General features: G+C 35.5%; 1 protein-coding gene across 1 annotated transcript in view; it reads left to right on the top strand.

Moving 5' to 3' along the window:
- The window catches only part of CENPE (centromere protein E), a 102,501-nt gene that overhangs the window by 42,003 nt on the left and 45,902 nt on the right, over positions 1-14,596 (top strand). The window contains exons 21-32 of the mRNA XM_053597356.1: positions 175-329; positions 3,298-3,612; positions 3,792-4,064; positions 4,215-4,373; positions 6,427-6,618; positions 8,634-8,795; positions 10,531-10,821; positions 10,944-11,102; positions 11,961-12,251; positions 13,577-13,867; positions 14,017-14,175; positions 14,363-14,392. Of these exons, the coding sequence (XP_053453331.1) occupies positions 175-329; positions 3,298-3,612; positions 3,792-4,064; positions 4,215-4,373; positions 6,427-6,618; positions 8,634-8,795; positions 10,531-10,821; positions 10,944-11,102; positions 11,961-12,251; positions 13,577-13,867; positions 14,017-14,175; positions 14,363-14,392 (2,477 nt within the window). The remainder of the gene's footprint in view (positions 1-174; positions 330-3,297; positions 3,613-3,791; positions 4,065-4,214; positions 4,374-6,426; positions 6,619-8,633; positions 8,796-10,530; positions 10,822-10,943; positions 11,103-11,960; positions 12,252-13,576; positions 13,868-14,016; positions 14,176-14,362; positions 14,393-14,596) is intronic.

Genomic DNA, 14,596 nt, shown 5'->3' with positions numbered 1-14,596 from the left:
AGATAGAGGTATCATTGGTACTAGCATTTATAGTGATTTCCATGGGCTTCAAATCATAAGGTTTTAAAAATTATTTTTCAAATAAACTGGACCTGATCTTAAAAAAGGTGATTCAATGAATATTAAACTTAGATTAACTGTTGGCTCTTTATTTAATTTACCAAAACTTCCTAGATTTGCTCTGTAATTTGGAATTGGAAAAAAAGATTACTGATCTCCAGAAAGAACTGAAAAAAGAAGTCAAAGAAAATGAGGCTTTGCGGAAAGAAGTTAATTTGCTCTCAGAGGCAAAATCTTTATCCCCTGAAGTAGAGATGCTAAAGAAAGAGGTAACACATTTTTAAGCACTTAACCTTCGTTTGAAATAAAAAGCATTGCAAAAGTGCCCTAAATATTTTGGTTTAGTATATTTTAAACTAGTAAGCAAGAGACACTAAAACATTTGACTCAGGTTAAGAGGAAAAATGAATTTAGTTCATCTTTTAATTTATTCTTATGCTACTAGATTAAAAAAAAAAACAACCAGTAGAACCTCTAAGTTTACAACACAAAGGACTGTAACAAACTGGTCAACATAAGAAACCAGGCCTAGTGTACTGATATGTGCATATACTTTACTGTCTTGTACAGCTTTTATTAGAGAATATCATGCAAATCATACATGATCAAAACACAGTAAAGTCATACATATAGTATTACAAAATCAGTACATTTACTGTTTTCACATGGTTTAATCATTCCTTCTGAAAAAAGAGTCAATCTTGATCTGTTTCTTATTGCGTGATATGAAAGTACGTGGAGAAAGAATTCTCAACATTAGCTACCTGACTCAGCATACCTAGGCATTTTTTCACAGCAAATGCCTTCAACTGCATTATCAGATGCCTAACCAGCTTCTTTTGGGGTCTTTCTAATGTCTGTGTCATCCTCACTTACTTTTTCTACTTCACTAACTGCTGCATACACTTTTATGCTGGCCTATACTCCAGTCAATATCACTTGGAAAATTGCTTCTGAGTCAGGTTCATTACAGGTTGCCACCCCATCATCCATTACAATAAAACCTTCAAAATTGCCTTCATATTCTGCCATGGCAGATGGACTGTCTGACAGGGCCGAAACGTCATGCTCTTGGGTTGTGACAAATCCAACTTTGCTGAAACATTTCTGTATCGTTTCTGGCTGAACTTTATTCCAAGCAAAAAACAGCATCCAACGTATTCACTGGTGGAGTGGATATAGTTGCTTCCACTAGCAGACCACAGGTTTATGTTTTAGTAATGACCCACTACAGGAGCTGGGCACCATAGTGCATTTTAAATGTGTTAATGATGCCTTGGTCAAAAGGTTGGATTTTTGAGATTGCGTTTGGAGGCAGAAATTTTAGTGTCACATTCGTGAGATGATTCACTTGCATGTGGCCAGGACACTTGTCAACTGTCATTAGAATAGACCATTTCTTCTTCATTTTTATACCAATCACCAAGGAGTTTAGTGTCTCTCCAGTTGAGCTAACACAAAGCAGAATTGTGAAACGTTCTTTGGAAAGTTTGCCACTCTTACATTTATCACCCTCGCGATGAGGTTCCTGTCAGGCTTCACCTTGAAAATGAGTCCACACTCATCAGCGTTGAAGATGATATCATCTTTGAAGCCTCTGGTGAAGTTTAGGAACTTTTTGATGAACTCTTCCGTAACATCTTTATTTTTTTCTTGAGACAGAGTCTCACTCTGTCACTCTAGGTAGAATCTTATGGCCTCCTACCTCACAGTAACCTCAAACTCTTGGGCTTGAGTGATCCTCTTGCCTCAGCCTCCCTCCTGGGCCTACAGGCAACCCCCTCTATTTTTAGTAGAGATGGGGGGGTCTCTCTGTTGCTCAGGCTGTTCTGAAACCCCTAAGCTCAAGCAGTCCACCCACCTCTGCCTCCCAGATCCTAATGCTAACAGGATTATAGGCGTGAGCCACTGGCCAGACCAAAAACTGGGAAAGTTTTGAGACAGACTGTGTCCAGATCCATTGTTTCACTTCTAGGAAACACAGTCAATAGCATCTTTTCTGATTCACCCATGGAAGTTTCACCTTGCTCGGCCTATCAGTTTTGCTAAGAGGGCTTCATTTTTTCCATCCATGTGGGTTTTGTATTTCTTGACTTTTATGTATCTCAAAACTTTTATAATAACCCACTAATATAATCCATGTTGCAGCCATTTCTCTAGTCATTGGATAGGGTATTTAAATAGTTCCATGGCCCACCCTTGGTCTTCACACTTTTTTTTTTTTCATAGTAGTCATATCACTATGTTGAATGGAAGAATAAAGAGCGGGTAGTACTGATGAACACTTAAAGGCCAACACAAGTCTTGCAGTCTAGTGATTGATTCTGTAAATCCATGGCTCCCCTTTGTTTGTACCTTTCTAAAAGAAGTAAAAATGGCAAAGATTTGAGTACTTACTATATGGCAAACATGGTGGAGAACTTCAGAAATATTATTTTATTTAGTCATCCTATAAAGTCTTTGAAAGTAGGTGCTGTGTTTTAGCCCGAGCAGGCAGCTATCACACTAATAGTTGAGCCACATGGATCTGCCTCCTATGCCTGTAATTGTGACCCTCATTCCCTTGTCTCTCCTGTATCACTCCTCACTTTGTTTTGTTTTTTAATCTTTTTTTAATCTCTCTTCCTCTTCTCATCTCCATGTACCTTTATCCTTCATAAGAGTTTAAATAATGCTTTTTGCTTTTTAAATAATAATTCTAAGCAATTATTTAATTATTAATGGATTAAGTTTTGAGATGTCTAAGCTACTTTCAAATCCTTAGAAAAACTATGAAATGCCTGGCATACAATAAGATTAGAAAACTCCTTAAAATGAGAAGAAAATAAAGACATGTCCTAAGTTAGAGAAATGTATCTGGGCGGCGCCTGTGGCTCAGTGAGTAGGGCACCGGCCCCATATGCCGAGGGTGGCGGGTTCAAACCTCAGCCCCGGCCAAACTGCAACAAAAAAATAGCCGGGCGTTGTGGCGGGCGCCTGTAGTCCCAGCTGCTCCGGAGGCTGAGGCAAGAGAATCGCTTAAGCCCAGGAGTTGGAGGTTGCTATGAGCCGTGTGACGCCACGGCACTCTATCCGAGGGCCATAAAGTGAGACTCTGTCTCTACAAAAAAAAAAGAGAAATGTATCGCCTTTCTTCAGTCTTTGCTTAATTTAAATAACTTTTCTCTGCAGAGAAATTTTTTCCTGAAAATCACTTCAGTGAATTATACATTGCTATATTTTATTTCTTGTCCGTAGATACATGATAAATCTGAAGAGCTTTATATAATAACATCAGAAAAAGACAAGTTGTTTTCTGAAGTGGTTCATAAGGAAGATAGAATTCAAGGTTTACTTGAAGAAATTGGTAAAATTAAAGATGACTTAACAACTGCCCAGTTGAATTATAAAAGTACTGATCACGAATTCCAAGATTTCAAAACCTTCCATATGGAATTTGAGCAAAAGTACAAGCTGGTCCTTGAGGAGAATGAGAGAATGAATCAGGAAATGGGAAATCTCTCTAAAGAAGTGCAAAACTTTGGCCTAAGTCTGGAAGCTTTGAAGACAGAGGTTGGTACAAGGTGCTATCTACAGAAATGACCTTCAGCCTTATTGGGTTTGGTGTGTGTGTATATGTAGATGTCTGTGTGTGTGTGTGTGCGCGCACGTGTGTGTGCTCATGTCATAGACTGCTCTGCTTTCAAACTGTCCTGTTTACTCCGGTTTTTTTTGTTTTTTTTTTTTTTTAGCTTTCTCATAAGACCCAAGAACTTCAGCAGAAAACATTTGAGTGTCACGAAAGGTTAAATGAGGTGGAACAGCTGAAAGAACAATTAGAAAAGACAGACTCTGCGCTGCGAACTGCAGAAAAGGAAAACATACTGATTACTGAGAAACTTCAGCAAACCTCAGAAGAAGTAAAAGTTTTAACCCAAGAAAGAGATGACCTAAAACAACTCCAGGAGACCCTGCAAACTGAGAGGGACCAACTCAAAAGTGATATTCAGGATACCGTGAACATGGTAAGGGTTTGATTGACTAAACTTTGAAAAATCAAAGCCTCTTTAAAAATATTACAAGAGCCATCATTTATTACTTATGACCAAATAGTAACTATAAAATTATTTTGTTTCATATTCTAATGGAAATTATTTTATATTTCTCTGACAAAGAATATAGACACTCAAGAACAATTACGAAATGCTCTGGAGTCTTTGAAACAGCACCAAGGAACAATTAACACACTGAAGTTGAAAATTTCTGAGGAAACCTCCAGGAATTTGCATGTAGTGGAAAACATAGAAGAAACTAAAGATGAAGTTCATCAACAGGTAAAGGATGTTTATTTTCAAAGTTTTCATGTAATTGTATGAAGCTATTTCTTTAACCTCAGACATTTAAGTATATAATGGTAATCTTGATTTTGTTTGTTATTAACAATGGTAGTAACTAAAAATAATTTTACAAGCTTGACCTAATAACTTAGAATATAATTGCTTACAATTAATTTGAAAAGGAAAGGACAAAAAAGGAGTTCAAACTTTGGATAGCTGATATTTTATGTCAGATTTTATGTACTAAATTTGCTTAGAGTTCACAATTCGGACCATTACAGAGGGGATTGCCTATAATGTTCTATAAGAGTTTTATTTACTATACGTTGGAATTGGCCATGTATATATGGAAGAGTGGGTGTGGGGATTCCCAGGGCCACCTCTGTCCATCTGGGCACAGAAGACTGTGTTAGTGGGTCTGTCGTAAATCAGTCCCCTCTGAGTGCTTCTTTTTGGTCCTACTTGATGTGTTTCTTTCTGGAAATGCAGTTTCATCAGTGTATCTCAAGAAAAATTTTAAACTTTATGATAGATAAACTTATCCTCCTGTAAAGGACAAATTTTTTTCTTTATTTAATATTAGATCTATTAGATTCACTCAGAACTAGGGTAGCAGAAATGCCTTTTAGGCTGAATTCAGATTTGGAATGGATCGTGACTCAGTACAGAATTCTATCTCAGTGTGGTTTGTAAATACAAACAGCGTATGCTGCTGTTTCTAGGAATAAAGATGCAACTTTATGAATTATGAAATATATGATATCTAATAGACTACTCCCAAAAATTATGTTTCCCACCTTAATCTCTCAAATAGTTAGCTCTGGGGTCATCATTGGCAGAAGTTCATGCAAGTTGCCAACAATATGGGTAGTTCAGTAAAGTGTGATTTATTCGTATCTGCTCTAGAGAATGAAGCAACAAGCAACAACTTAAAATTTGAAGGTTACATGACAGCATGGAAAAATAGATAGAATCTAAGTGCCAAAGACAAATTAAAAAGAATCACATGCATAGGAATTAATTATAATAGCTATATTTAAGAAAAAATATTTAATAGTAAAAACTCTGGAAGGAAATATACCAGAATTCTAATAGTAGTTATATGAAGTTAGTAACACTGGATGTTTTATTCCTTTTTATTTCAGTTTTTTTCTAATGTGATTATAGATTATCACAAAAACTTTTCAATACATGTGTGGCCAATATGGAGCTGAACATGTTTAGTGGGCTAGGGTAAGGTTATAGAGTAATACTCTAATTTTGTACCAATAATCATAATATCAGTTTCTGTTTCCCTCTACCAACAAGTCCATATATTGTTTATGTTAATTTATATAACATGTTTTTCTTAAGCAGTATATAAAAAATATATATATATAAAGAAAGATGAATTGTGCTTTTATATTATGAGATAGGTCTCTGTCAAAATTAGTTTACCCTTCACATATAACGAAACTCTCTAGCATATTGTAAGTACAACTGCCTCTGAAATGGGGGATAGGGAATGATTTCCAGCTTTTTGTGTGGTGGGGAGAATAGGTAAAGGGATAGAGTTCAAAACTGCTTATTCCACTCCTGTAGTGGTCCAAAAACAAACTGCTAGTAGTATGAAACTTAGAAAATATTTATGGAAGATATGCATGTACAAAGGAAAGATAGGTATCTTTTATTTATTATGTAATTAGCTTGAAGTAAATGAATATACATAGAGTCAGGTTAACCTATTATATGTGAAGATTATGATTATACTAATAATAGTTCTTGTAAATGAACAGGCACAAGAGCATCAACTCTGGAGCCGGCTTGTTGTGTTCAAACCCGGCTGTATCTCTTTAAGTGACTTGGGCAAGTGACTTTATGGAGTTCTGTTTCCCTATCCCTCCAATGGGGATTATAATAATACCTACCTCATAAAGTGATAGTCAAGATAAAGTGTTTAAAATGTGAGAATAGTACCTGGTATATAATATATAAGTATTGGCTATTTTATTATTAAAGTTACTGTTGTTAACTACTTAAGAAATTCTTCTTTAACATATTTGTATTTTAGATGATTGGCATAGATGAAAATTCTAAAAAGCCCCAAACACTGACTGCAGATGTTAAGGATAATGAGGTAACTGAGCAACAGAGGAAAATATTTTCTTTAATACAAGAGAAAAATGAACTCCAACAGATGTTAGAGTGTATTACAGCAGAAAAGGAACAACTGAAGATGGACCTAAAGGAAAGCATTGAAATGGTAGGATTTAGTACTGTGTACATGGCAATACATTTTTGTCTTTTAGATTTTTATCAATTTTATTTACATATAATTTTTGTGCACTAAATGTATCTGATGGTAATGTACAGTCTGATGACTTCCTACAAATGTCTCTACTTATGTACTTCCCACCTGTCAAGATAGAACATATTTTCATCATCCCAAAAAGTTTCCTCATAACCCTACCAGCTGATCATCATCCCCCCTTCTGTCTCAGGTTACCAGTCCTGATATGTTCAGCTTACATTCTGTCTCTTCCAGAACTTCATGCAAATAGAATCATAGAGTGTGTGGTCTTTTGTCTTTGACTTATTTCTGCATTCATTTTTATTGCTGAGTATTAGTCCATTGTATGAATATGCCACTGTTTTGTTTTTGTTTTATTCTTTCTCCTATAGATGGAAATCTGGGTTACTTCCAGTATTTGGTTTGGCTGTTTTGCATAAAACTTTCATAAACATTTTTGTACATTTCTTAGCTCTTTTTATATATGTATATTTGTTTTTTATTTCTCTAAGGTAAATATCTAAATGGAATTGATGGGTCATAGGGAAATGTATTATAACTTGATGAGAATTTGGTAGGTTGATTTCCAAAGTAGTTGCATCATTTTGTATTCCCATCAACAAATTAAGAGAATTCTAGAGACTTCTAGTGGCTCTACATTCTTCCTTACCAACACTTCATATTTATTGGTGCTTTTAATTTTATTCATTTTACTGGATTTAGTGGAAAGTATTTTAGCATATACTTTGTTTTAATTTGTCTTTCCCTAACAACAAAACATGTTGAATATTTTTTCTAGTATTTATTGCCCTTTGTGTATCTTTTTTCTGTCATGGTGTTTTCTCAATGGTGTGTTATAGTTTCAGTGTACAGATCTTTTACATGTTTTGTTAAATTTGTTCCTAAATATTTCTCTTATATATGCTGTCATAATGTTTTATTTTCATTTTTAATTGTTTATTGATGTTTATCAGTATTTTCACACCTTATTTAGTTTGTATCTTCATTTAGGGACAATGAATAAGTTCACTATGGATCACAGTTGAACTTGATCATTTGTGGTGTTTCATTTTCTGAGTTTCTAGGGATTTTTAGCTTAGTCAAAGAGCTGAATGTAACTAGGCATACAAACAAAAACTATATTTTCTTTCTCTGGCTAGTTATGTTTACGGATTTTTGTTTTATCTTGATAAGTGAGAATGTCACAGTGTGATCTTACTAATTGGGATTAGCCCAAGACATGCTAACAGAGGGCAGCTGTCATTTTGAGCTAGCTGGTAATCAGTGTCCTAAATCAAAACCATTCCAGTGTCTGAAAAACCCATTAACTATAATCCCATTATTAGTCGACCATAGAAATCATATATATTTATTCATCACATATATATTGTTCACTACCATGGACCAGGCACTGATTAATCTCTCAGGAACAGAAATGATAGAATGATAGAATGCCAGATCTAGTTCTAATTCTCACTGTAGGAGTGTAAATTGGACCATAAAGAAACAGTATAAAAAAAACATATTCTTGGGCGGATGCGTTGTCTCATGTTTATAATCCCAGCACTCTGTGAGGCCAAGGCTGGTAGATTGCCTGAGCTCAGAGGTTCAAGACCAGCCTGAGCCACAGTGAGACTCCATCTCTTAAAATAGCCAGGCATTGTGCAGGTGCCTGTAGTCCCAGCTGTTCAGGAGGCTGAGGCTAGAGAATCACTTGAGACCAAGAGTTTGAGGTTGCTGTGAGCTATGACTCCAGAGTACTCTATTGAGGGCAACAAAGTGAGACTCTGTCTCAAAAAAAAAAAAAAAAAAACCATATTCTTGGCAGCTATATGACTAAGGATTCACTTTCTTTTCTGAATTGTCTTTTCCTATATAATTTACCCTGATGTCTTCATTCATGGGCTGAGATAAATGCTGATTTTTACCCGCTTTTATAAATATAAGTTAGTATTTATTTTCATCTAAACTTTCTTTTTAAATTCTAGACCATCGAAAACCAGGAAGAATTAAGAATTCTTAGAGATGAACTTAAAAAGCAACAAGAAATAGTTGCTCAAGAAAAGAACCACACCATAAAGCAAGAAGAAGAGGAGCTTTCTAGGACCTCTGAGAGACTGGCAGAGGTTGAAGAAACCCTGAAAGAAAAGGTGAATTTTTAAAGTTATCTTCCTGGCCACTTTTCATAATTAAACTTTTTTTTTTTTTGGTAATAAATTTTGATTCCCATAAATCTAAATTCAGAAACAATAGGTACCTCTAAGTGCACAAATCTCAATGCTAATATTTTATACAGTTTCACCTTGTACTGAGATCTAAATTAACATACTTTATAAGGATTATATTATTATAGAGTCTTTAAGTGACAGAGGGCCTGGTTTCATATATTCATTCATCAAACAGACATTTTAATTTTTATTTTTACGTATACATGTGTTAATTAGGTTTCCATTTTTTTGCCTTCACAAAATTAAAAAGACTTAAAATTCAATAACAATATTTAAGGTAAGGATTAGAAACAAAACCTTGTAAAGAACGAATGAACATAAATACATTCAGAAAAGGAATCAGACAATTGCTTCATCGAAATATTAAGCAATAATAATAATAATGCAAAGAAAGTAACATTCACATTGTCAAATAAGAGTATGTCTATTATAAAATGCTTTGACTCTGAGATTCAGTTAATTTCTTACTATTTTTTTTTAAGTATCAAAAAATAGACAATAGAACATATTGAGCACTACCATGGACCAGGCACTGAGATGCATTAGGCAACAAAACAAATATCCTCCCCTTATAAAGATATCTTAATGTCATTCTCTAAAATGTAAGAGTTATCGTGTCACAGACATCTCTGTGATGTCTGCCGTTCCATGGATCATTGCTTTTCTAGAAATAAAGTGTTGTTGTAAATACTTGTTACGGGCAGTGCTACATGCATTATAAGATAATATATTGTGGCTTCTAGTCTTCTTTTTTCTATTGTAGTTCTGTGGAGTATTTTTATTTTCCTAATATATGTTTTCTTTTCACTCAGATCCCTTTCACTATATCACCTGATTGAGTTTACTAGAGCTTTATGTCTGTTTCATACTCCTCCTAAAGAAACAAAATCAACACCCTGGGAAGGTCAATGTCTCAGTGTTTTGGGAGTCTACCCTGCATAAGCATTTTATTAGACATAAAAATATTCAAAAAACTTTTAAGAGAATGAGGAATTAGTTATTTGATAGCTACGGTTGTGCATGTAATAGTCTCTTTGCTTTTTACTTTCCCTCATTTTCTCCTTACAGCCTAATCAATCAGTGTCCTAGGGCTGCCATATCAAATTGTGATAAACTTTGTGGCTTACAATAGCAGAAATTTATTCTGTCACAGAATTTATTCTGTCATAGAAACTGAAGTGTCAACAAGTACCATGTTCCTTCTGAAGGCTCCGAGAAAGCTCTTCCTTGCCTCTTCCTGGCTTCTGGCACCCACCAGCTGCCCCTGGCATTCCTTGGCTTGTTACTGCATCACTCCTGTCTCTGCTTCCATCTTCCCATGACCTTCTGATCTGCGTCTTTTTGTGTCCTTTTCTGTCTCATTTAAATACACTCTCAGTGGATTGGGGAACTACTCACTAGGCTCTCTTTGTAATGTAATTACACCTGCAAAGACACTATTTACAAATAAATTCATATTCTGATGATTCGGGTAGTCATGAATTTGGTTAGAAAACTATTCAGCCTACTATAGAAACTTATGTCTAGAAAATTAGTTTATTTTTAGTTCTACTTGTCTGTTTAGATGGGGAGGTGATGCAGGGCTATTAATTATTTTACATAAGAATCTTGAGAGAATGTAGGTAAGATGTTAATTATAAAAATTGTACATCTTAAGAGCCAGCAACTCCAAGAAAAACAGCAACAACTTCTTAGTGTACAGGAAGAGATGAGTGAGATGCAGAAAAAGGTAAACGAAATGGAGAATTTAAAGAACAAATTGAAGAGTCAAGAATTAACAATGGAACGTATGGAAACAGAGCGGCTTGAGTTGGCCCAGAAACTTCATGAAAATTCTGAGGAAATGAAATCAATAACCAAAGAAAGAAATGATCTGAAGGAATTACAGGAGTCATTTGAAACAGAGAGAGACCAGCTTAAAGAATATATAAGAGAAATTGAAGCTATGGTAAGTTAAACCCTTTCCCTTCATTTGTCAAACGTTCCTTTCAAAGACTAAACCAATTGGAAAGGGGGAAGCAATGCTGAGATAATGTTATAGTATTTCTTAAATTTCGCTTGCCAATTAAGGGCCTACAGACAACAGAAGAACTAAAAATTGCTCATATGCATCTAAAAGACCACCAAGAAACCATTGATGAGCTAAGAAGAAGCATTTCTGAGAAGACAGCTCAAATAATAAATATGCAGAAGGACTTAGAAAAATCCAATACCGAGTCCCAAGAGGAGGTAATGTCTTATCTGCCTTTTATCCTTTGACACTTCTTCCTTTCTCCTTTAAAGAAAAGTAAGCAGTAAGTAGTGACTAACTTGTAGTTCATTCACTTATTGAGTAAGGATTTGTTGAGTGTCTAATGTGTCAGGCACAGTCCTGGATTATACACTGGGAACAAAATGGGCAAAATCTCTAAAATCTCTATGATCCATTTCCAGTAGAAGAAAGTACCTGATAAATAAGCAATCAAATGTACAAGATAACATAATACCAAATGCTGTGGAGAAAATGAAATATTAGAATAACTGGGCCAACATGTGTTAAATTCCTACTCTGTGCCTGACATTGAGACTATTGATATAAATAAGACATTGTTTTTTCCCCCTAATAGAAGCATATAAAAAAAAAAATCCCCCAAGTCCAACATGGTAAATACAGAAATATAATATGCAGAATTACACAGTACCACTAATGATGATGGAAAGGGGAATACATCCTTACAACAGAAAACTTGAGAAGTAGCAGTGGGACCCATTTGAAAATGAGAACCTGACATTTTTGGGGATATAGGTTACTTAACTATAATTTTTCCCTTGTAGCAGTTAGAAACTAGTCTAGAAATAAGTATGCAACTGGGGCGGCGCCTGTGGCTCAAGGAGTAGGGCGCCGGTCCCATATGCCAGAGGTGGTGGGTTCAAACCTAGCCCCGGCCAAAAACCAAAAAAATAAATAAATAAATAAAATAAATATGCAACTGACTGAATTAACAGTTGGTAGAATATAAAGACTGGTTCCCTCTGGGTCTAAGCTGGAAAGAAAATTATTGATGGTAATCTCCAGATAGCAACATTGGTGTGTTATCACTCTCAAAGAATCCAGGGTTTCGTGATGAACAGGAGCTGTTGCCTAAAGTGAAGGTAGTCAGTGAGACTCAGGAAACAATAAATGAATTGGAGTTACTGAGAGAACAATCCACAACCCAGGACTCGACAACACTTGTAAGCATAGAAATGGAAAGGCTCAAGTTGGCTGAAAAACTTCAAGAAAGCCATGAAGAAATAAAGTCTCTAACTAAGGAAAGAGACGAACTTCAAATGATAAAAGAAGCAGTTGAAGTTGAATATGACCAGCTGAAGGCAGACATTAGAGAAACTCTGGCTAAAGTAAGTGTCATTTTTTTCTCCTACCTAATAAGTATTTTGTACGAATCAACTCTTTGGAAAGGAGGGGAGGTGTTTGTATTATGTAGGAATTTAAAATAGTTGTCTACTTTATTTATTTTATTTTTTTTTTTTAGTTGTCTACTTTAAACTGCATACAAACTTATGGACACCCTGATTTATAATGTCAGTACCAATTTTCTGTTAACCATAAAGTGACTAGAAACAGAGCAATTCAAAATTGTCACGAATACTAAGAAACTCTTGAACTGAGAGAAGTGTTTCAGAGAAGACAACTGTTTTCTTAAATATTCAAAATGATTTAGAAAAAGCAATATTAAATTATTAGAAAGGGTAAATTATTTCTATTATTAGAAACCAAAAATACCTTATTTTCTTTCCTTCTTTAAACTAATTCCTCCAGCATCCTTGTAAAGCCTTACTGTCTTTCTCATCACCTCAGCCAGAAATCTGTGTCAGAGATTCAGGATAGGGAGGAGCCAACCACCCCACCTGCCCTGCTCTCTGGGCCTGAGGTCTCTGGGGTTGTCCTCCACTGATATCCTGCTCCTCCTCGTTCTGCTCTGCAACGTCCTCCCATGGAATCGCTTGTAGATTCTGGCATTTTTCTCTTGGAGTTAACCATTCTACAATTGATTCTTAGTTTTTTCTTTTTCATCTAAAAGTTTTCCTTCATTATGAGATGGAATGGCAGCTGATGTCTCAGGTCAACCACCTTTAATCCCTCCCCCAAGTAATTTTTTCTTTTTAAATTCCTTTAATATCTTATTGTCAGTCTTAAAATGTAGACCAGGATTCTGTACGTGACCTGTCAGGCCCTGGATCGCAGACCTTGCTTGTCTCTAGCCTTATTCAGCTCCTCCTTCCTCCTCCTCCCTGGCTCCAGCAACACCCACTTGTCTCTCCCTTTCAGATGCTCTGTTCTCTCAATCAGCAGTGCTTTCTTACTCCTTTTGCCTTCAGAGCTCAGTGGAAGCTTTCTATCCGCTAATAAGCCTTCCTAATCACTCACAATACGTTAGGTTTGACACTAATGCCAGTACCTCTATTTGGTAAGATACAGCATAACATCTATTTTTGTTTCTAAAAATGTGAGGAAAAGGCAAAGATCATGTAGGTCTCATTTAGCATTTTGTCTCCAACCTCTAATAGGGTCCTGACAACACAATGAGCCCTCGGTAAAATGAAAAGATTGCCCTGTAAATGAGTCATTGAATCCTGCCTTAATTGATTTAGGAAGTATTCTGATTTCCCCTAAAATAAAATATCTCTGAATATCAACTGTATTGTTCTTTGATTTTCTTAAGGTCCAAGAGTCTCAAAACAAACATGAACAGTCTTTCAATATGAAAGACAAAGACAATGAGGCTCTTAAAATAACAAATGAGATGGAGCAATTGAAGGAGGAATTTAAAGCCAAACACTCAGCACTACTAAGAATAGAAATGGAAAAGCTCAAGTTGTCTGAGAGACTTCAAGAAAGTCATGATGAAGTGAATTCCATAGCAAAGGAAAGAGACAACCTACAGAGAATGCAAGAAGTTCTTCAGTCCGAGAGGGACCAACTCAGAGAAAACATACAAGAAGCAATAGCTAAAGTAGGTCTCACCTCTTCACCATGTATTGTTTTTTTAATATTTTGTAAGCAAATATTTTCGTAAGCACAATGCCTTAGAAAAAGGAATGTTAGTTGTAGTGTAATGGTTATAATTTTTCTATAAATTTCTTGGAATTTCCTCTAATAAAGAACCTGGAAATTGAAGAGGAACTTAAAATTGCTCAATGTTGCCTGAAAGAACAAGAGGAAACTATTGATAAATTGAAAGTGAATCTTTCAGAGAAGGATACTGAAATATCAAGTATTCAAAACAAATTGGAAACAGCCAATGATGAATTACAGAAAAAGGTAAATTGCATGTGAAGGAACAGTGGGAGGTAGTCTGGGTAGAAGGCAACCAACTAGATTATAAAGAATACTGTCTTAAACAAGCTTGCAATTTCCAAAGCAATTTTTTCCTTAAAATAAATAATATGTGTGTATGTGTATTTTTGGCTTTTAACATATTATATAATTATTTTTAATAATTTTTAAGATCCAGGAGCTTTATGAGAAACAAGAACAACTTTTTTTTTTTTTTTTTTTTTGAGACAGTCTCACTCTGTCACCGTGGTAGAGTACATCGCATCATCACAGCTCACAGCAACCTCAAACTCTTGGGCTTGAGCAGTCCTCTTGCCTCGGCCTCCCGAGTAGCTGGGATGACAGGCATGGGCCACAATACCTTGCTCAGGCTGGCCTCAAACTCCTCAAGCTCAAGCAATCCACC

This window comes from Nycticebus coucang, chromosome 1, assembly GCF_027406575.1.
Source record: "Nycticebus coucang isolate mNycCou1 chromosome 1, mNycCou1.pri, whole genome shotgun sequence".
Lineage (NCBI taxonomy): Eukaryota > Metazoa > Chordata > Mammalia > Primates > Lorisidae > Nycticebus > Nycticebus coucang.
Note: the sequence above shows the minus strand (reverse complement) of the source record. Positions and strands in the feature narration are given on the sequence as shown.